Here is a 20,998-nt window from a genome sequence, read left to right on the forward strand (position 1 = left end):
ACACTTGCGAACGAAACTCTGGAACCCTTGCAACCCCGTTTGGAGCGTCGCAGCCTTGAAAAAAACTTGAGCATGCCTCTGACAGGTAGTAGATGGCAGATGACAAAACACCTTGAACACTGCACTTTCCGCTTGAAGCTTCACAGATGCACTCTGGCAGGTGGTAGTTGGCGAGTGAGACATGGCGCGCCGGTGGTCATTTCTTTCGCCCATGAAAGTCGTGTCGTCAGACGTGTGACTGGTCGGCGAGTTAGGTGACGCCACGGAACCAGATGCCGTCACAAAGCCAGATGGAAGGAGCTGCCAATGCGTCCAGCTCCTTTTGCATAGAAGGTTTGGTTTATGGGGTTTGACGTCACAAAGCGACTCAGGCTATGAGAGACGCCATAGTGGAGGACTCCAGAAATTTTGACCATCTGGGGTCCTTAACTTGCACTGACATTGCACAGCACACAGATGCCTTGCTTTTCGCCTCTATGGAAAAGTGGCCGCTGAGGCCAGGATTCGATTCCGCATCCTTGGGCACAGTAGTCGAGCACCCTAAACACTACTGCACCTTGAAAGGGCTTTCGTATGGAAAGGTAAGATGGGAATTGAACCCTTGCATCTCTGTATGAAACCTTGCCACCTTGCAAAAACATGAACATACCTCCGGGAGGGAGCTTGGGAGTGTCCACTTCTCTGACCCCAAGGCTACGATGATCACCCTCAAAACACTCACCTGAAAGAAATGTTGATGGCTACAGGATATTCCATGGCGTCTAAGTCACCTAAAATGACATTGCCAGTGCACAATATTTGATTCATTATTAAAAGCAATATATCTGTCATTTCCTTACATAGGTGATAACATAATCCCATAGCATACTGTAGAAAAGTAACAGTCCCACGTATATATATGCCATGTAAAATGTTATTGATCGTCTGAGAGTTCTCTTCTTCAATTTTCGGTGTAGCTGCCATTGCTACTCGGCAGCCTATAGTGAGACACACTAGCATTTTCAGCTAATGGAATTGTGTTAGCCACAAACGAGGCTTCGTTACCTCGCTCCTCTGTTCATCTTGATACTAGGGCTGTGTGCAATGTAAAATTCTCATTTGTCTTTATTTCTCAATATCTTCCTCACCCAACGTTAACTCTGCTTCTGAAAATGTGGAATCATTTAACTGCTTTGTGAAACATTCTTAAGTGATAGGACTAAACTCAAACATTCCTCCTCTTAAATGACGATGGAGAAGCTGGAATAAAAATTATAAGAGCAATTTAGCCCGTTTGATATAACCTACACTACACAACCAACTTTTGTTACAGCTAAGAGCAATGTCAAAGCAAAATTCTGCTTTGAAGACCCTTGTCAGGTCACATTGGTTGCTCACTATAAGCATAGAACTGAACCCACTTGCAGGAACACTCATACAAGAGTTTAAGTGCCAGATCATTAGCTAGAGAGGTGGATCGCACTTCTTGAATGTAGAGGCTTCACACGTCACCACTTTGGGAGATGCGACTCACACTGCTAAAGCAGCAAAAAATACAAGCAAACCCATGCAAACAATCCTGAATATGCACATCGACATGAGAAACACAGCTTTATCTGATGGTTGCATTGCTTCATTATTTGTAAACCTCTTCTAATCTGCTACCATCTTATATTGTTTTGTTTTGTTTATGAGGTTTAATACCCAAAGCAGCTCGGATTATGAAGGTCACCATAATGCAGGACTCGAGAAAATTTTGACCAACAGGAGTCCTATAACATGCGCTGTAACTGCACAGTACATGGATGCCTTGAGTTTTGCCTCTATAGAAGCATGGCAGGAATCGAACCCTAGTACCTTAGAATCAGGGGGTACTTAGAATTTTAAAAACATGCAGTAAGTGTTGCTTTGCAGCTTCATTTGGCAGTGTGCGTTTAACAGGGTCATTTGTGTTTTTAGTCCTCTGTAACATGCCTTTGCAGTGCCCAGAAATGGCTCTGAATGTAAACCAATTATATAAACATAAGCTCTATTCAGCTAGCACTAGGAGCGAACAGTGTAAAAGCCCTTCAAAAAATAAAACTGTCCAGCGAAAAGACTAGTTGCAACGATCTGCACACCTATTGCAGTTAAGGTTGTTTGGAATCTGCAGTACCAAATACTTATTCTGTACTAATTTATTTGAGAAACATTGCCCGCAGGAATAATGAAATTTTGAGAGCTTTTTCTCACAGTGTACACTGCTTCTTTTAACTTATAAACTTGATCAGTTACAAATTTTTAAACAATTTATCCAGTTTAAATGGCAACTGTTTACTGGAAACCTTGTGAAATGCTTTTGTGAAGTACATAAATACATTACTTGTTTGCTTGCAGTCCTTTAATGATACTGTTAAATTGTCGACAGTTGCAGCTATTTGGGTGCATGTAGGAAAACCTCTTGTACACATGTTGAAATTTACTTAGTATGTTAAATTTGCCTTAAAGTCCAAAAATATGTTTACAGGTTATATGTTTAACGATGCAACAAATATTAATTAAAGTAAAACTACCTCAATTGTTTGCATTTTCCTTTCCATTTTTATGAAGTGGCATGGCCCCAGAACTCCTGCACAACTAACAATCTTTACCTTACGCACAGATTTTGAAAACAAGATATATGTTTAGCTACTCCACTTCCATAACTTCCCAAAAATATGCCTGGCCTTTCATCAAGGCAACAAGGTTTTTCAATCCAGTTTCAAAACCATTGTTACAACCGTTTGTTTCCCGGTTACATTTTAGAACCTGCAATAAACATCAATCATCATTGGACAACAGGCTATCATTCTTCATGAAAGTATAAAGTGGAGCTTAAATTGCATCTGCAACATGTTTTCCATCAGATATCTGTTTAGTACAGTTTCGTTTATGGGGTTTAACACTCGCACTCTCATGCTGCTTAACTACAGCTTTTCGTCTGGGTTCCATACCTGCTGTATGTATCTGAAGGGTAAATAAACTAATACATTATCATTACTAATGTCCCAATGCCACTCAAGCTATGAGAGATGGCGTAGTGGAGGTCTCCAGAAATTTCAACCACCTGGGATTCTTTAACTTGCACTGACATCGCACAGCACTCAGGCACCTTGATTTTCACCTAAATGGAAAGCTGCCACCGCGACCGGGACTCGATCCCGCATCCTTAAACCAGCAGTCGAGAATCTTAACCACTGCACCACTACGGCAGGGAAGATATCTACAAACTATTTGGCTGTACGTGGCAGCAGAGGCAATTACCTGCTAAAGTTTTTCTTGAGACATAGTAATGAAGTATGCAAGTAAAGCAGCAGAAAACGTTATCTAATTGATATCTGAAATCATGAGACAATGCACTTAATGCAGACAGAGGCACATAATTCATATGGGCAGGTCTGGACAAGAATAATGCTTAGACCAGGATGGCAATAAACTGTGCCCATGTCTGCAAGCATGAATTGTACACATGACCCCTATGTATGCAACACACTGCATGCAAAATCAGGTCAGTAGGAGGATAGGTTCTCTGTATTGCCCAGGAGCACTTGGAAGATGAAAGCAGACTAAAAGAATACATCAGTACTTTTATGGAATCTGAGAGAAGCACAATGAACAGGTCGAAAAAGGTAGGCACTTCACGGCATGGTCTGCTGTAAGTTCTAATATGAACTTACTACTGGAGGTTTGACATAAGTTGTCTTTGTAACAGGAACCAGTAAAAACCGTCTCTTAACAATGCAGTATTACTGCTCTGAAAAGTATGTAAGTCAAACAGAAGTATATTTATAACTGATTAAGGTTGTTGAGCCATGCTTTTTTTCATTTTCATACTTGGTTGGTTTATGGTTTACGTCCCAAAGCAACTCAGGCTACGAGAGGCGACATACTGAAGGACTCCGGAAATTTTGACAACCTGGTGTTTTCCAACGTGCCCCGATATTTCACAACACATGGGCACCTTGCTTTTTGCCGCCACTGAAAAGTGGCTACAACGGCCCGGATTCGGTCCCGCATCCTTGGGATATAAGCTGAGGGCCTTAACCACTGCACCACCATGGCGGGTATCTTTGGTATTACAGTGCAATAGCCACAAGGATGAAACAAGAAAAGGATACAAATGTAGGTGCTGCATGTTTGCATCCTTTTCTCATCTCATCCATGTTATTACTGTGTTGCAAGTCCCAAGTATGTAGAACTAACTAGCAAGCCACTACGTACTGAGTGGTAATCTTGTTTGCATCAATATTTTGAAAAGCACGAAGATGAGACATTCCAGAATTTCAAGTGATTGGTTATGTTTAATGGTCGGGCAAGTCCCAACTCCCTCGAACTTCTTTGCCATAAAGGACCGCGCAGGGAGTTCAGCCCCAAAGCAGTTGTCGCCGTGTCACACGGCTAAGAACGAGCTCCTCAAAGACGCCGTCAGGGTCCCATTAGGCGGTTCGTTTTGTGTATGCATATAAAATAATCAAGTTAGAAAACTGTCAAGTAATAATTAGCTGCTTTCTTTTCAACAGTTTGAATTGAATTTAAAATATAAATGTACCTTCATTCATATGAAAGGAATGTGCTGTTACTTTTACTAGAATAGCGGGTTTGTCCTTTCTGCTGGCCACAATGTGCTTGCAAAATTCTTGCGTGTATGCTTGGATATTAGCGCATTTCCTTTTTTCCATGCTCTACGTTGTGCTACAGTATTAAAATTAGTTACAAATGCAAAATTAACACATAAGTGCTGCTTTTAAAACCTGCACTAAAGCTCACGGGGAACCAGAGTACACCCTTTACCTGCTCGAGGGAGATGATTGGTACTCCTTACGCTAGGAACTTCCTTAAACTTCCTTTCCTAAAGGACTGCCGTGTGACACGGTGCGTATCTCCATAAAGACTACCTTGGTTGAAGGGAGTTAAAAGAAGTTCAGCCGTGCCCGTGTGACAGCAGGCTATGGGGGGTGCCATAATGGCGGGGTCCAAAAATTTTTTACCCCCTAGGATTCTTTAGGTGCACTAAAACCACATGGTGCACAGGTTTTTGTTTCATGCAAAACAATGCGAGTGGACATATGATGGCATATACTGTATTCTTGTAAACCTTTCAGCAACCTACTGCAAGCCATTCCCAATATTGCTTCCCAAATCTCATCTACGTGGCAGGCCTACCCAGTCTCGCCGTTTGACAGGCATACTGATACTTTTCCATTTCAAAGCAGCAATGGTTGAGCCAGGGCACCGTGTGTAATGTGTTTTGGAAGTCAATATATTCTTCCATAAGCCAGTTTACATTTGAGGTTTCAAAGGAACAATTTTTTCGGAATCCAATTATTCAAGCCGGACATTCTTCAGCATCACACACGTCAGGGCATTTCTCAGTAGCACACAAGTGCGTCACAAAGTCCGAAACTTTGGCACTCCTACTGGTAACACGCACACCACTCCCCGCCACGCAACGCCAGAACTAAATGCAGCACGGAGCCGCCGGTGACTTTATAGTCCGCCGCTGTCTTGTCGTCGTTCATTTGTTTGCCGCTGAAAATGAGGCGCTGCTGGGCGGGTGGAATGCCCTCTTTTTCTTCCACTCTTTCTTTGATTCGCTCAACCTTATCTGTAGGCTCAATGTCAATTTCTATCTCTTTGCCGGTGAGGGTCTTCACCTTGATGAGCATCGTGGTTTCAGACGGCGCAGGGCTGCAACCGAGAGGTAGCCAAGATCAACGAACCACACACGGCCGACGACGTCCCAACGGACCTGACAAGTCAATGAAGGGAGCGATTAGCTTGCGCTTGTAGCAGCATTACACTTAGCTCAATGTAAGAGGAATATGCCAGAAGGCTTATACAATTCAAAAGGAAGGCCACACCTACCCTTCTTTCACGCCTGCCGACTTTACGGACGCTTCGGGACCCAGCAAACGCCAAAACAAGGGCCGAAAAGAATAATGATGCCGGTGTTGTTGTGGCCGCTGTGGCTGTATCGAGCAAAGACAATTCGACAATAATGATGATGATGCTGCTGTTATATTGACTGACTGGTGGTGCCTTCTGTGGGAAGCGACGTGCGACGTGAACATGCTTTTAATGGAGGTGTGCCGTTCTCGCGCCGCCGCAGCTACCGCGTTGCGCTACTTTACGTACGCCCGAAAGTAAACTTTGTAAACTTTCCCGGTGCGTAACACCGGCTCCGCAGCTTTTGCAAGGTTGATCAGGCTCCTCCTTAGGCGTCTGGTAAGTGTGAGGCGCTGGCGAGGCTCCGTTTTGTGCCGAATTCGTCCTGCTTCAGCCACTTCAGCGGCGTGCTTGCTTGTGCCGCTCTCACGGCGCCTCGGCGCGTCGGCAGCAGCTGTTTTCGTTTTGTTCGTAAGAAAGGAGGGCGCTTAGGCGTGCTGTACTGTTATTTGAACAACTGGCGCGGCGTACGTGCGTCTCAGCTGTCGATCCCGCTGCTGTTTTGATGTCATTTGCGTGCGAATTCGGCGCCGTTGCAATTCGATCGTGAACGGTCAGTTTCGCGGCATTCCGCGAACACCGCTCATACTTGCCCGTGAGGTATGCACTACGTTGAAGGCCGTGTCAAGGTTTCTCGAAACCAATGCGGCACAGCCTTGTGTTGGAGCTGACTCAGTGTCAACCGTTTTGCCGTTCGTATGTGACTTGAGCAACAGGTTGTTCTGTGCAATAAGAACTTTCGTAAACTCGAGCTTTGCTGTTAAACAAATTTGTGTAACCCGCAGAAGTGTCGTGTATTCTACTGCTTGCTCTGTTTGCTTTCTGGTCGTAGAGGCAAACTCTGTTGGTTTCTGATTGCTTCATATTACATATATGCGTGAAGCTCGCTGCCGCACCCGTGAACTGACCTTCGCATTTTATTGTGCGTGATACTGTTGCAGATAAAAGAGACAGAAACATGGGAAGAAAGGTGACGCTCGCTGTATGCACGTTAAACCAGTGGGCGCTGGATTTTGACGGAAATTACAAACGCATACTTAAGAGTGAGCATATTTTCATATCATTATGCTTCATCTGCCAAACGCGGGTCACTTGTGTGGCTAAGCTGGAAATTTATGCATATTACATTCCAGGTATCAAAGAAGCCAAGGCAAAGAGAGCGTCATTTAGATCAGGGCCTGAACTGGAAGTAACGTGAGTGGTAATCATCCTGGAGCATGTTGGAAGCCATAGGTTCATTACTGTACAGTACGGCTGTCAAATGTGCAGATTCTGTATGCAGTCATAAAACTAAGTGTATATCAGTATTGATATGTATACTTGAGCTGCAGGCATCACTGTTGTGCTGAAAACTTAGCTGGGACGTTACGATGAGAGTTCTTTAAGAGGACATTTTTCATCTTCGGGTGTTACTGATTTCAGAGGTTACGGATGTGCCGACCACTTCTATGAAAGTGACACTCTCCTCCATTCGTGGGAAGTTCTGGCAGCTCTACTTCGCGACCCAACATGTGAAGGCATTATGGTCGACGTGGGCATGTAAGTAATCCGGCCTCTGCCGTTTGTTTTACATTTCCCTTTCTCCTGCTCGCATTCAACCTTTGCCGAGCTCTTTAGCAAAGTACACATACCAGGTGATGTTTTTCATAAATTTGAGTAACACAGGTCAATTATATTGTAGAACCAGTTGCGAAGTGCATTAAAATAATTGAGTTGTTAGCTGAAGAGCAAGAAACAACAGCAGAACACATGAACCAACTGAAGTAACACACAAAAAGAGAATATGGGAAAGTAGTAGTGGTTAAGGCCGCAACTACTTTTTTCGTATCTTGTCATGTCTCTGCTGTGCCTTTTGTCTCAGGTTTATAGTCCTTCGGTTTCACGATGTACAGGTGCAAGCGCTCTCAAAGAGAACGCATGAGTGCATGCTGGTAAGGACGGGCTGTGCATATCTGTCTTTATCAAACACTGGGGGCGTACCGGATTGCAACTGTAACAGGGTTTTCCTAATATAAGAAGCGAAAAAGGATTTAAAGTTGAGTGGCTTCGATTTAAAAAAGAAAAAATTGCACTCTAATCTATTTATGTTGCTCACACCTGTACAATGTAAAAAGAATTGCAATAAATGCTAAACAAAAGCAGAGTCATATGTACTATGTACTAGTGAAGGAGTAGTTAGGGCCTTAACTACTTCCTTGAGTGGTATTGTCATTGAGTAACAGTGTTCTGCTCCTATACTTTGTTCACCTGCTTGAGTGTTTATCAACTGCCACTGGTGGCATTTTTATGTTGTACTCCGCTTTGACATTTCACTATCCAGGGTGTTGTATAAAATATAGACTGTGCGAACCTCAGTGGTTTTTATTCATGCTCACAAGGGCATATCAGATATTCAAGAGATTGCTACCAGCTGCTTGGAATGCTGAAGGTAAGTGGAAAAGTCACCTGCTGCAAGTACTAACCATAGCAGCAAAACGAGACTTTTTATCTGTACAAGGCTGCATCAGTGGGCAACAAAAGAGTTTTGAACTTTGCACTTGATTCATTGCATGTACCCATGCATTATGTGTGAGCACTTTCACCATTCTAAAGGCTTAGACACTGTCCAAGCTTGTTCAAGTTTTTACATTCACATAATATAGGGAAAATTGCATGGGCAATGGGCTTGGAAAGGATAATGTATTACCTTTACTTCGAGCTTCATGGGCTAAGTAATGCCTGACTAAAAGAGATGGAGTTTTTGGAGATAATTAAGGGAACAAGTAAATTAATGGAAGAAATACAAGGCCAAACTTGCAAAATTGTACTTCAGCTGCTGCTGATGGTGCTGCGTTCTTGTGGATGGTAATCGCGAGAATGCCTATTGTCTGAGATTTCGGTGCATAGAAACGGGCCTTGTGGTCTGAATTTATCTGGAACAAAATTTGTGTGTTGTCGTGATGTTGCTTTTGCACTGTGGGTGGGAAAGCTTTCCGTAAATTATTGATGAGTTCTGTTACTAGCTTACATGGTGCCGGTAAGCGCCACTTGTCCTGTTTGATTTTACTATACACCTGTGTTTTGCATGTCATTGTTTTATGACACTTAAATATTGCGCTACTGGATTTGGCAGCTAACTGGGGTGAAGGGTAATGAAAATGGTGCTTGCTTTATGTTTCTATCAAAATGAGATATTTCCTGTTGAAGAGAAAAAATAACTTCAGCTAGAGCAGTGGTATATCTCCACCGGTCACCCGTGGAAGCCCCTTTGTTGTGTTGAGGTTGTGCCTTCCTTCTTTGTCGTCTTGTTCTTTGAGCTTCACTTGCATATAGCATGTGCATCCAGTCCTCTCATTTGCACAAAAATGTATGGGGTCTATGTATACGTGGCCTTGTGTATGTGCGCGTCGAGAAGAAAGTGGGTGCTGTTGATGTTACCCGCAAGATTTGTGCAGAACAGATCCACAAGTTTTGTTGCATATTGTGGACTCTAAACTACTGTCTCAAAGGATTTTATATTTCATCTTTAAAAAAAAATTATTTAATCTGCCTTCTTCTATCCTTTGTCTTTCAGGCCTGTTATGCACAGAAATGTCACATACAACTGCAGAGTGATATTCCTAAATAAGTGAGTTTTCTTGAATAACACATTGTTGTTCTTTGTATCCAAATTTACTATGAAAATCTGTTTCCCATTTACAATACCCTTCAGTCTTCATGTCCTGTCTTTACACTTCTTCAGCAAGCATTTAAACCATCTGACCCATGAAAACTAAACTAGTTATTATAAAAGGGATGGCTTTTCTTCCCAAATATTTATTTTGGGAATAGCTATTTTAACTGGGTAATTGCTTTCTAGTGTACTCTGTGGGAATTTAGTGGGCATATAAATTTATCTTCCTTACCATTACTTTGTCTTTTCGTAATGATGTTTATCTCACAGTAAACTTGTAACATTATGTTTGCTTCTCTGTGCCATTTCTTGGAGACATCGTTTCATTCGCGTTATGATGCACACTCCTTGTTCTTGCTTCTCTGTAAATGACCTTTAACTATCAGTGATTGCTTTTTACTCGAATTAATAATAGTAAAAACTGCCAGGCTTTTACCTGTTTTGAGTGCCTAGGAGCACAGCTGTACACTTGGATTATTTCATTACATGGACATTTTAATACCAGTTTCGTGCTTTCTTTGAATTTTTCAGGAAAATTCTGCTCATTCGTCCCAAGCTCATGATGTGCGACGATGGAAACTACCGCGAATCCCGGTGGTTCACACCGTGGCAGAAGCCACAGCGAGTTGAGGAATTCTTTCTGCCTCGCATGATCTCCGAAATAACTGACCAGGTGCAGTTTTTTAGTTTGTTTTGTGAAAGCAATGCTACTCTAGGTCTCGAGCCTTCAGCGTGGCGCGGCCGCACTCACGTGGCACTAGGGTGAGAGCTGGGCAACCAACTCAAGCGGTCAGCGTAGCGCGGTTGCAGCCACAGCACAGCGTGTGACGTCACACTCCATGTGAAACAAAAGCGGTCAGCGTGACGTGCTAGAGGCGCAGCTGGTGCTCATGTGATATGGGACGTCAGGCACATTCATACGGCGTGATTAAAGCGGGGCTTTATATGTGGGCTGGCAGGAGCTGCCAACTTGGGTCTCTCGTTTCAAATGGGACGGTTATGTCAGAATCAGCCTGCTAAGACCCTGGCATTCACATTACCCCTATAGGCCACTAAGGCACATTCATACGGCTTGGTTAAAGCGGGGCTTTATATGTGGGCTGGGGAAGAAGAAAAAGAGAAGAATAACGCTCAGTGACCCGCAGCTTATGCTTTCGCTCAATATTTGGTTCAGCAGCGTTGAACCCTTGTAATTTTATTTGAAAGTGACTTGTTCTATGAGATTTCATTTACAGCAACTACTGTTCTTGGTCAAATATTTAGGGGAATTCGCCAGGGTAGAGTATATTTGTAATAAGCGAGTAATTACTCATTAACATCCACCAAATTGGGATTACTTACTAGTATGTATATGTAGCAGTGCGATTAATGCTGGTCTTGTATCTTCTCGATAAGAACAAGGGGGTACGCAGTGCTAGACTACAAACAGTATACTTTGGGCAAACATGTGGGATCGAAAATTACACCCCTGGTAGTAGTGAGATCAGTTCAGTTCAGGCGTTCAGTCGTGTCCGACTCTTCTTGACCCTATGGACCATGTCACGCCACGCTTTCCGGTCTCTCACTATCTTCTTAACATCACATAGCTTCATCTGCAATGCCTCGAGAATGCCATCTAACCATCGCGTTCGCTGCCTACCCCTTCTCCGGCGACCCTCAACCTTTCCCAACATCAAATCTTTCTCCAGCGACTCCTCTCTTCTCATCAGATGACCAAAGTAGCTGAGCTTTAACTTTAGAATTTGACCCTCCAATGAGCAGTCAGGGTTTATGGTCGACAATATCGACTGATTAGATCTTCTGGCAGTCCAAGGAACTCTTTTTGCCAGCACCACAATTCAAACGCGTCAATTCTTCGGCGGTCAGCCTTTTCCACAGTCCAACTCTCGCATCCATACATCACAACTGGAAAGACCATAGCACGGGTTATACGGATCTTGGTTGGCAGACTAATGTCTCTGCTCTTTACTAGGCGGTCAAGGCTAACCATTGCTCTCTTTCCCAGAAGCAGGCGTCTCCTAATTTCATGGCTGCAGTCTCCTTCCGAAGTAATCTTGGCGCCCAAGAACAGAAAATCTGTCACAGCTTCCACTTCTTGTCCATTGATGCTCCAGGACTTGATAGGGCAAGACGCCATGATCTTCGTCTTTTTAATGTTCAGTTTAAGCCCAAACTTCTCACTCTCTTCTTGTACGCGCATCAGAAGTCTCTTGAGATCCACTTCACTTTCTGCCATTAAAGTGGTATCATCCGCATATCTAAGGTTGTTGATGCGTTTTCCAGCGATCTTCACTCCAGCTGAAGACTCGTCCAGACCGGCCTTCCTCATGATGCACTCTGCATATAGGTTAAATAGGCAGGGCGACAGTATGCAGCCTTGCCTCACCCCTTTCTCAATCGGAAACCAATCAGTAAGACCATGCCCAGTTCTGACTGTGGCCTCTTGCCCTCCATAAAGGTTCCTGAGGAGACAGATGAGGTGAATTGGAACTCCCATCTCTTGGAGAGCTTGCCACAATCTGCTGTGATCTACGCAGTCAAACGCTTTCGCATAATCAATAAAGCAGAAGTAAATGGGTTTCTGGAACTCTCTTGCTTTTTCCATGATCCAGCGAAGGTTGGCAATTTGGTCTCTAGTTCCTCTGCCCTTGCGAAACCCAGCTTGCACGTCCGGAAGCTCCCGATCCACATACTGCTGCAGCCTACCTTGCAGGATTTTTAACATCACCTTGCTAGCATGCGAAATAAGCGCGATCGTGCGGTAGTTGGAACAATCTTTGGCACTGCCTTTCTTTGGAATGGGGATGTAAACTGACCTCCTCCAATCCTGTGGCCACTGCAGGGTTGTCCAAATCTTTTGACATAATGTATGCAGTGTGTTAACAGCGTCGTGGTTGAGGTTTTGAAGCAACTCAGCTGGAATACCATCAATTCCGCTAGCTTTGTTCTTAGCAAGGCTGGCTAAGGCCCATTCAACTTCACTCTTCAGGATGCCCGGCTCGAGATCAGTAATCACAACCGTCCTATGTTGGGTTTGCACATTCGGGTCCTTCTTGTACAGTTCTTCTGTGTATTCCTGCCACCTCTTCTTTATCTCTGAGGCTTCAGTGAAGTCCTTGCCTCGTTTGTCCTTTATCACGCCCAGCTTAGCACAGAAGCTTCCTTTGATATCTTTGATTGTCTTATACAGAGCTCTTGTGTTCCTTAATTGGCTGTTGTCCTCAACTGCTTGACACTGTATGTTCAAGAAGGCATTCTTATCTCTCCTTGCTATTTTCTGAAAATCCGCATTGAGAACCTTGTATCTTTCTCTTTCCCCCATACCTTTTGCCATCCTCCTTTCCTCAGCTATTTGCAAAGCCTCTTCAGATAACCAGTTTGCTTTTTTACATTTCTTTTGCTTTGGAACTACCTTAGTAGCAACTTCTTGTATTATATCACGAACATCAGTCCACATCTCTTCGGGCTCTTTGTCTTCTAGATCTAATTCTTGAAATCGATTGCTCACTTCCACAGCATATTCTAATGGAATCTGATCCAGATCATACCTGAAAGGCCTTCTAGTTTTCTGCGTTTTCCTCAATCGAAGCTTAATTTTGGCAACAAGAAGCTGATGATCGGTGCCACAATCGGCCCCAGGCCTTGTTTTTACTGCTTGTATAGCGCTTCTCCATCTCTGTCGGCAAATAATATAATCGATCTGATTCCTGTACAGACCGTCCGGTGAAATCCATGTGTACAGGCGCCTCTTGTGCTGTTGAAAATGAGTATTCGCTATGGTCAGGTTGTTTTCTTGACAGAACTCTACTAGCCTCTGCCCAGCTTCATTTGGCTCACCAAGACCGAAGTTGCCTGTAATTCCGGATATTTCTTCACTCCCGACCTTAGCATTCCAGTCTCCTATGAGAAAAACGACGTCTGATGATGGGGTGCGGTCTAAAAGGCATTGTAGGTCCGCATAAAATCTCTCAACGTCAGCTTCTTCAGCAGCAGTGGTCGGTGCATAGACTTGGATAACTGTTATGTTGAAAGGGTGACCTTGGATCCGAAGTGAAATCATTCGGTCGTTTTTGGGGTTGTACCCTAGCACTGCTTTGCCCATTCTTCTGTTTACTATGAGAGCGACCCCATTCCTTCTCTTGGATTCGTGCCCACAATAAAAGACATAATGGTCGCCGGAGTTAAATTCTCCCATTCTGGTCCACTTGAGCTCGCTGATACCCAAGATATCAATGTTCAATCTGTCCATTTCTCGCTTGACGATATCCAGTTTACCTTGCGTCATAGATCTTACATTCCATGTTGCTATGTGATATATCTCCTTGCAACATCGGACTTTCCGGTCGCTTCCCGACACATCCACAACTGAGCGTCCTTTTGGCTTTAGCCCAGCCACTTCATTCGTCCTGGAGCTACTAGGAATCGCCCTTTGTTCATCCCCAGTAACATGTGGGACGCCTTCCAACCTGGGGGGCTCATTTTCCGGCGCCATATCGATAATAGTATTGTGACTGGCCATAGGGTTTTCTTGGCAGGAAATACTGGAGTGGGTTGCCATAATAGTGAGATAATAGTAGACAATATACATTTAGCCAAAGAGATGCACTTGAAAGAGCATTTAATGCTTATCATTACAAGAGTCTCTGATACTTCTGGACATGGCACAGGGGGACAGGATTTTTTACGCCTTTCGACGTGAAAGTGTTTGATTCGACATTTTCCAGAAAGTGGTTCCAATTGGAGATGCTGTCATCTCAACCAAGGACACGTGCATCGGGTTTGAGATTTGTGAAGAGCTCTGGAATCCTTTGAGGTAAAGGATCCTCTGGAATTTGGACACCGGTGTGAACTCTATTAAACTAGGCTCGCATATCTAGTGTTTAGGAAAACCTTGGAATACGTCTTGCCCTCCCCCAAGGAAAAGAACTTACAGTGAAAGCTCTATCATGTCGCTGTACACTTTCCATAAATACACATGGCGCTTGCTTGCCCGTACCCCAACGGAAATGTATTGTTGTGTTAAATCATGTTATGTCATAATGTTTATTTAGTGGCCCATAAAAAGCTGCTCCATACATGGGGTTAAAAAGAGCATTTGGTGGTAATTTATGCAATAGTGTTGTACCTATGTTAATTGCTCATAAATTTTGAATTAATAAACAGAGATTAATGCAAGTTGTCACAGTATTGTTCTGGTCCTTAAGTCACCACACCCTGTGGCAAACAGCAGTTTTTCAGCAAAAAAAAAAAAGCTACATGTAAGTTCCACCATTTTATGAGGCATATTTATTAATTCGGCAAGTTGTGTAAAAATGCATTCAGGATCACTTCAATGCAGACTGCGACGAAAATGCATGCTGACTAGCTGCTATGCACAGGCAATATTCGGAATCTGGACAATATGCTTTTTTAAGCATCTGCCTTTTTTTGTTGCCTTCGTGAAATTGAGCACTTTGATCGCTTTGTGTCGGTCCTTTCGTATTTTTCGCTAGCATTGAGCTGTCTTCCTGCTACCCATACATGTTTTTTTCCAAGTTGCACTGTTGTATCAGGTGCACTGATGAACAATGCTGAAAAAGGATCCACAACTTCTTACACAACAGCAAGCATGGTCATTATATTGGAAATATTCATCTTAAACAATTGCTTCACATAACACAGTCTTGGAAAAACATGAGAACTATGAGGGGCTTGCTAGTAAGTTATAAGCACCTAATTTTGTTTGGTCAGCAGGTCATTACAAGAGTCTTCAGGTTTAGTTTAGCCATAGTTTTCACACTAGGGCAAGTGACTGCGGCTGCAGCAGACAGCTGTGGCATTAACTCTCGGCAAAGTTGCATCGTACAACCATAATTTAAAAAATTTTGTATGGTAAATTTGCTTCTAATATATACCATACTAATTGTGACAGAAAATATACAGGCCATGAACACATTTTGGCTAAGGCTGAAATGGTCTTTACGTTTGAAAATAATTATTTTTTCTTTTTCTTTTCAGTGAGCAGGGAAGTTTTGAAACTACTTAGAGCACAGGCATGTAGAAAGTGCCTGTGATGAGAATACAAACTCTTGCGCATTCACTCGAGTTTCTCAAATCGGTGGAGTTCTGTTTGGGCTCCTGAAGATGTGGCAGAAGTATTTCTTATACTAGTTCAGTGTTGATGTATATAGGTGTGTAAACCAAGGAATTGCAGTAGATTTTCTGCTTTTTATTTTTTTGTCAGCTCCCACATAATGGCGTCGCTGGACGGGGCTGAGATCGTAGTCAACGGCAGTGGATCATATCACGAGCTGCGGAAGAACTATGTTGTTTGCGATCGAATCAAGTCAGCTACTGCAAAGGTATGCCTGCTGACTCTCAATGTACTTGTTTCTCTATATATCACAGCCTCTCTAATGATGTACATATTGTAGCGTGTGCAACAGCAGCCGCTAGGCGGCTGCTCATCGAGAGTCTCGTGCGCGGACTCGAAGAAGTGGCCACGTGGCGTTCGAGAAGAAGCTGAAGTCTGCTGCTGTCTCTCTGTGCTCTCTGGACCTGCTCTTCTGTGCTTACTAGGTCAACCCCCTATTAAAACCAACCCTCTGGTTACGGGCCTGAACGGCTACGTGACACTGGTAGAGGTGAGGCCTTGAATTACATGTCTCGGGCCTCTCGCAGCCTCTCATCGAGTCCCAACCGGCTTCCCCTCGTGTCGACACCCGTTCATCGCTGCAGCCGTCGCCTCTGAGGTCTGGCGCCGGAATTCGCTCCTCTACCTGAACCGACGCCAGCTGACCAGCAGTTCGAGACTTCCGTAATGGCACAGGCAAGTCAGCATCAGTTGCTGCTTCAGCAGCCTCGTACGCCCCCCAGTTTCCATGGCGCTACTGCGGAAGATGTCGACGACTGGATCGACCAGTTTGAGCGAGTGGCGCAATTCAATCAGTGGAGCCCAGCTCAGAAGCTGCGCAATGTTTATTTCGCCCTTGAAGACTGCGCAAAAACGTGGTATGAGAATAGGGAAGCCAGTCTTCAAAGCTGGGATTCCTTTCGCCAGCAGCTGCGGGACACTTTTGCCAGCCATGACCGCCGTGATTGCGCACGCCGCCTCCTAGACGCTCGTGTGCAATTACCTAATGAGAGCGTGGCCATATTCGCTGAGGACGTGACCCGGCTCTGCCGACGGGCTGATCCCGACATGGCAGAATCAGCGAAGTTGCGCCACCTGATGCAGGGCGTAAAAGAACCCCTCTTCGCTGGTCTGGTTCGCAATCCACCCCAAACCGTCGCGGACTTCATCAATGAAGCTACCCTCATTGAGCGAGCCCTGCAGCAACGATACCGGCGCACGGAGTCTACCTGTGGTCAACCTTTCAGCAGTGTGGCCACATTGAACGGGTCCACTGAAGCTCACTCTCTGCGTGAGCTGATCCGCGAGGTAGTTCGCGAGGAGCTCCTCAAATTCAATCTTGGATCGCCTAACCCGACTGCCGCGGCTGTTACCGAAGCCGTGCGTGAAGAAATTCGTCAGACATTTTCACCGCCTGAGTCACTGTTGAAGCCACGTTCTATGAACTACGCAGCGGCTGTTCGTCGGCCTGCAGTGCCTCCTGCGCAACAGCTTCGTTTCGAAGCACAGCCGCCGCCCACTCTGCAGTCACCGTTCTACCAACCTTCCTACCAGCCGCCAACCCAGCAGAGCCTCGTCATGCAGCCGTCCGCTCCTCAGCCACTATCCTACCAGCCTCCCTACCAGCCGCCATCCCAGCAGAGCCCCGTCATGCAGCAACCGGTTCGGAAGGCAGACGTCTGGCGCACTCCTCGCCAACGGCCGCTGTGCTACCACTGCGGAGAACCCGGCCACTTGTACCGTCGTTGTCCATACCGAGAACTCGGTCTTCGGGGTTTTGCTCGTGATTCCCCGCGTCCCCGGGTCGGCGAACGCCCTCCAGAAATCGAAGAATATCCGGCAACCCGGGCAACCTCTTCGAGCGACAGTACACAGTCTTCCCCCGTGCGCTACTCGTCACCCGGCCGCCCTGAATTTAATCATGTGCCGAGGCGCCGGTCGCCAAGCCCACACCGGGGAAACTGAAGGCGGCGACCTCAGGGGGGCAGGTTGCTGACGAACGGAATCGATGTCCTGAAGACCCTCCCGTGACGACTCAGCCCGATGCTGTGACTACGATGCCTCCGCCGCCCCATGAACCCGAAACTCCCAATCAACCTCAAGCCGATCACGTTATTAGTGCCGACCTTTCCGTTCTCGTCGACGGACACCCAGTAACCGCTTTGATAGACACCGGAGCAGACTTTTCAATAATAAGCAAGAATTTCGCAGATCGGCTCTCCAAGGTGAAAACTGAATGGCTGGGGCCGCAAATTCGTACTGCTGGCGGTCACCTTATGACGCCGATCGGACGATGCACTGCCCGAGTAACCATCGCCGATTCAGCCTTTGTAGCCGTTTTTGTTATCCTGCCGCACTGCTGCAAAGACCTCATACTCGGCATGGACTTTTTACGTGAGCATGGAGCCATTATTAATGTTCCTCGCCGTACTGTAACGTTTTCGACTCCTGCAGCAATGACCGCTGACTCAGAATGACGCCACGCACCTTTACGCATCGTTGACGCGGATGTATCCATGCCGCCACGTTCGTCTGCTCTCGTCACAGTCAGGTGCGACGACCAGTCCTGTGCTGCCGGTGTTGCCGAACAGAACACAGAGCTTCTGTTACATCATGGAGTCTGTGTTGCACGCGGTATAGTTCATCTGACTAATGGCCTAGCTCACGTGCTGATTACGAACTTCGGAAACGAACGGCAACGCATCGCTAAAGGCACCACGGTAGCTTATTTTGAAGGTGTCGCAGAAGCTGCCAACGACTGCTTTGTTCTTGGGACCAACACGTCTGCCAGCCAAACGCCCAACTTCGACCCTGATGTGAATCCCGCTCTATCACCGGCACAGAAGGAAAGACTCGTCGGGCTACTCTTTCAGTTCCAAGACTGCTTCTCATCCGCCTCCGCAGTTAAACAGACGCCCTTGACCAAGCACCGCATAATAACCGACGACCGCACCCGACCAGTCCGACAGAACCCCTACCGAGTGTCACCGCGAGAACGCGAAGTCATTGCTCAACAGGTCGACGAGATGTTAAATGACGGTGTCATCCAGCCATCGAGGAGTCCCTGGGCTTCGCCTGTTGTTCTGGTTAAGAAGAAAGACGGAAGTTTAAGGTTCTGTGTGGACTACCGTAAGCTCAATCAGGTCACAAAAAAAGACGTCTACCCGCTGCCACGCATTGATGACTCATTAGACCGGCTGCACCACGCGCGCTACTTTTCATCGCTTGATCTAAGAGCGGTTACTGGCAGATCGAAGTCGATGAACGTGATCGCGAGAAGACAGCGTTTGTCACGCCCGATGGACTTTATGAATTCAAAGTCCTACCTTTCGGATTGTGCTCCGCTCCAGCGACATTTCAGCGAATGATGGACGCAGTTCTATCTGGTCTTAAATGGCAGATGTGTCTAGTCTACCTGGACGACGTTGTTGTGTTTTCACCAACGTTCAAGGAACACCTCCAACGTCTTTCCGCTGTGCTATGGGCTATCAGATCTGCCGGCCTCACGTTAAAGCCACAAAAGTGTCACTTTGGCTATGAAGAGCTCCTGTGCTTGGGCCACGTCGTCAGCCATCGAGGAGTTCGTCCCGATCCCGCTAAAACAACAGCCGTCACCAAATTCCCTACTCCATGTAACAAGAAGACAGTTCGCCGTTTCTTGGGCCTCTGCGCCTATTACCGCAGGTTTATTGAAAACTTTTCGCGCATTGCCGCTCCGTTGACACGTCTCACCCGGGATGATGTCACCTTCACCTGGATGGACGAAGAGCAAAAGGCATTCGACGACTTGCGGCACCGCTTGCAGACAACACCTGTGCTTGCCCATTTCGATGCGAATGCCGAGACTCTGGTCCACACAGATGCCAGCAACGTGGGTCTAGGCGCTGTACTCGTCCAGTGGCAGGACGGGGCCGAGCGAGTTATCGCATACGCAAGCCGGACTTTGTCCCGTGCCGAATCAAACTATTCCACCACCGAAAAAGAATGTCTGGCCGTTGTATGGGCGGTGATGAAATTTCGACCCTATCTTTATGGCCGGCACTTTCAGGTTGTGAGTGACCACCACTCTCTGTGCTGGTTAACGAACTTGCGAGACCCCTCCGGACGCCTTGCACGATGGAGCTTACGGCTACAGGAGTTCGACATGACCATCGTGTATAAGTCTGGACGTCAGCACAACGACGCTGACTGCTTGTCCCGTTCACCTGTCGAGGCTGCGCGGGAAGACGAAGAACCAGACTTTCCCCTTATCGCAGCCATCGACGCGCTCACTGTTTCGCAGCAGCAACGTAACGATCCGGCTCTCACACCACTTATCGATTTTCTGGAAGCGCGCTCTACAGAAGTTCCGTGTCTCTTCGCCAGAACGCATTCATCGTTCTGCATGCGAAACTATGTCTTATACAAGATCAACTTCGCTCCGACGGGAAGAGATTACCTCCTCGTCGTACCACAGTCTCTTTCCGAAGAAATGTTACAGGCATGTCATGACGAGCCCACCGCGGGTCACCTGGGGTATGCTCGAACTCTGGCCCGAATTAAGAAGAGTTATTACTGGCCAAACCTTGCGGCCGCAGTACGACATTACGTGAGAATATGCCATGATTGCCAGCGGCGGAAAACACCGCCTGTGAAACCGGCCGGTTTACTGCATCCTGTTCAAGTGCCAAGATGCCCATTCGAACAAGTTGGCATGGATCTGTTGGGTCCTTTTCCAATCTCTGATTCCGGCAACAGGTGGATAATTGTCGCTACAGATTACCTCACGCGTTACACTGAAACGAAGGCCCTCCAGCATGGTACGGCAATCGAGGCAGCGAAATTTTTCATCGAGCGCATAGTCCTGAGGCACGGCGCCCCGACAGTTATAATAACGGACCGAGGCACTGCTTTCACTGCCAAGCTACTGGAATCTGTCATGCAGCTAAGCGGCACTACCCATCGCAGGTCAACCGCCTACCATCCACAAACTAATGGCTTGACAGAACGTCTGAACAAAACCCTCGCCAACATGATGTCCATGTACGTGGATGTTGAACATCGGTCTTGGGATGACGTCCTCCCGTACGTCACGTTTGCATACAACACGGCGCAGCAGGAAACAACGCAAATGACGCCGTTCTCCTTATTGTATGGCCGCGAAGTTTCGACAATGCTCGAAGCCATGTTGCCCCACGACGGCCGTGACCTCGAAGTTGGCGCCGAGGAGTTCACTCAACGCGCAGAAGAAGCGCGACAGCTGGCGAGGGCACGCATCCGGAACCAGCAAGGCCGAGACGCCCAGCGTTACG

The 20,998-nt window shown here is 46.2% G+C and overlaps 2 protein-coding genes across 4 annotated transcripts in view; one reads left to right on the forward strand and one right to left on the reverse strand.

The window, feature by feature from the left end:
- Positions 1–5,236: 5,236 nt before the first annotated feature.
- On the reverse strand, positions 5,237–6,009 carry Nedd8 (Nedd8 ubiquitin like modifier). The gene is made up of 2 exons (XM_084584577.1): positions 5,863–6,009; positions 5,237–5,746 (listed from the first exon to the last, which is right to left on the reverse strand). The coding sequence occupies exon 2, from the start codon at positions 5,661–5,663 to the stop codon at positions 5,412–5,414; it is 252 nt and encodes an 83-aa protein (XP_084440703.1). The 5' UTR covers positions 5,664–5,746; positions 5,863–6,009; the 3' UTR covers positions 5,237–5,411.
- Positions 6,010–6,054: 45 nt separating this feature from the next.
- The window catches only part of Nadsyn (NAD synthetase), a 36,193-nt gene continuing 21,249 nt past the window's right edge, over positions 6,055–20,998 (forward strand). Inside the window, exons 1-8 of one of the 3 annotated variants that reach the window (XM_084584572.1) lie at positions 6,055–6,222; positions 6,885–6,986; positions 7,077–7,137; positions 7,366–7,482; positions 9,497–9,550; positions 10,127–10,268; positions 14,320–14,408; positions 15,819–15,936. In XM_084584572.1, coding sequence (XP_084440698.1) covers positions 6,902–6,986; positions 7,077–7,137; positions 7,366–7,482; positions 9,497–9,550; positions 10,127–10,268; positions 14,320–14,408; positions 15,819–15,936 — 666 coding nt within the window. In that variant the 5' untranslated portion in view covers positions 6,055–6,222; positions 6,885–6,901. Of the gene's footprint in view, positions 6,223–6,337; positions 6,544–6,884; positions 6,987–7,076; positions 7,138–7,365; positions 7,483–8,120; positions 8,372–9,496; positions 9,551–10,126; positions 10,269–14,319; positions 14,409–15,818; positions 15,937–20,998 lie in introns of those variants that run through there. The other 2 variants (XM_084584573.1, XM_084584574.1) reach the window with 2 other exon arrangements.

The sequence above is a fragment of the Amblyomma maculatum genome, chromosome 11, assembly GCF_055883805.1.
Source record: "Amblyomma maculatum isolate TAMU_Amacu chromosome 11, ASM5588380v1, whole genome shotgun sequence".
In the NCBI taxonomy this organism is placed as follows: Eukaryota; Metazoa; Arthropoda; class Arachnida; order Ixodida; family Ixodidae; genus Amblyomma; species Amblyomma maculatum.

Bases quoted from the DNA above. Each gene is read 5' to 3' on its own strand.
- Nedd8 (XM_084584577.1), bottom strand. From the start codon at position 5,663: ATGCTCATCAAGGTGAAGACCCTCACCGGCAAAGAGATAGAAATTGAC.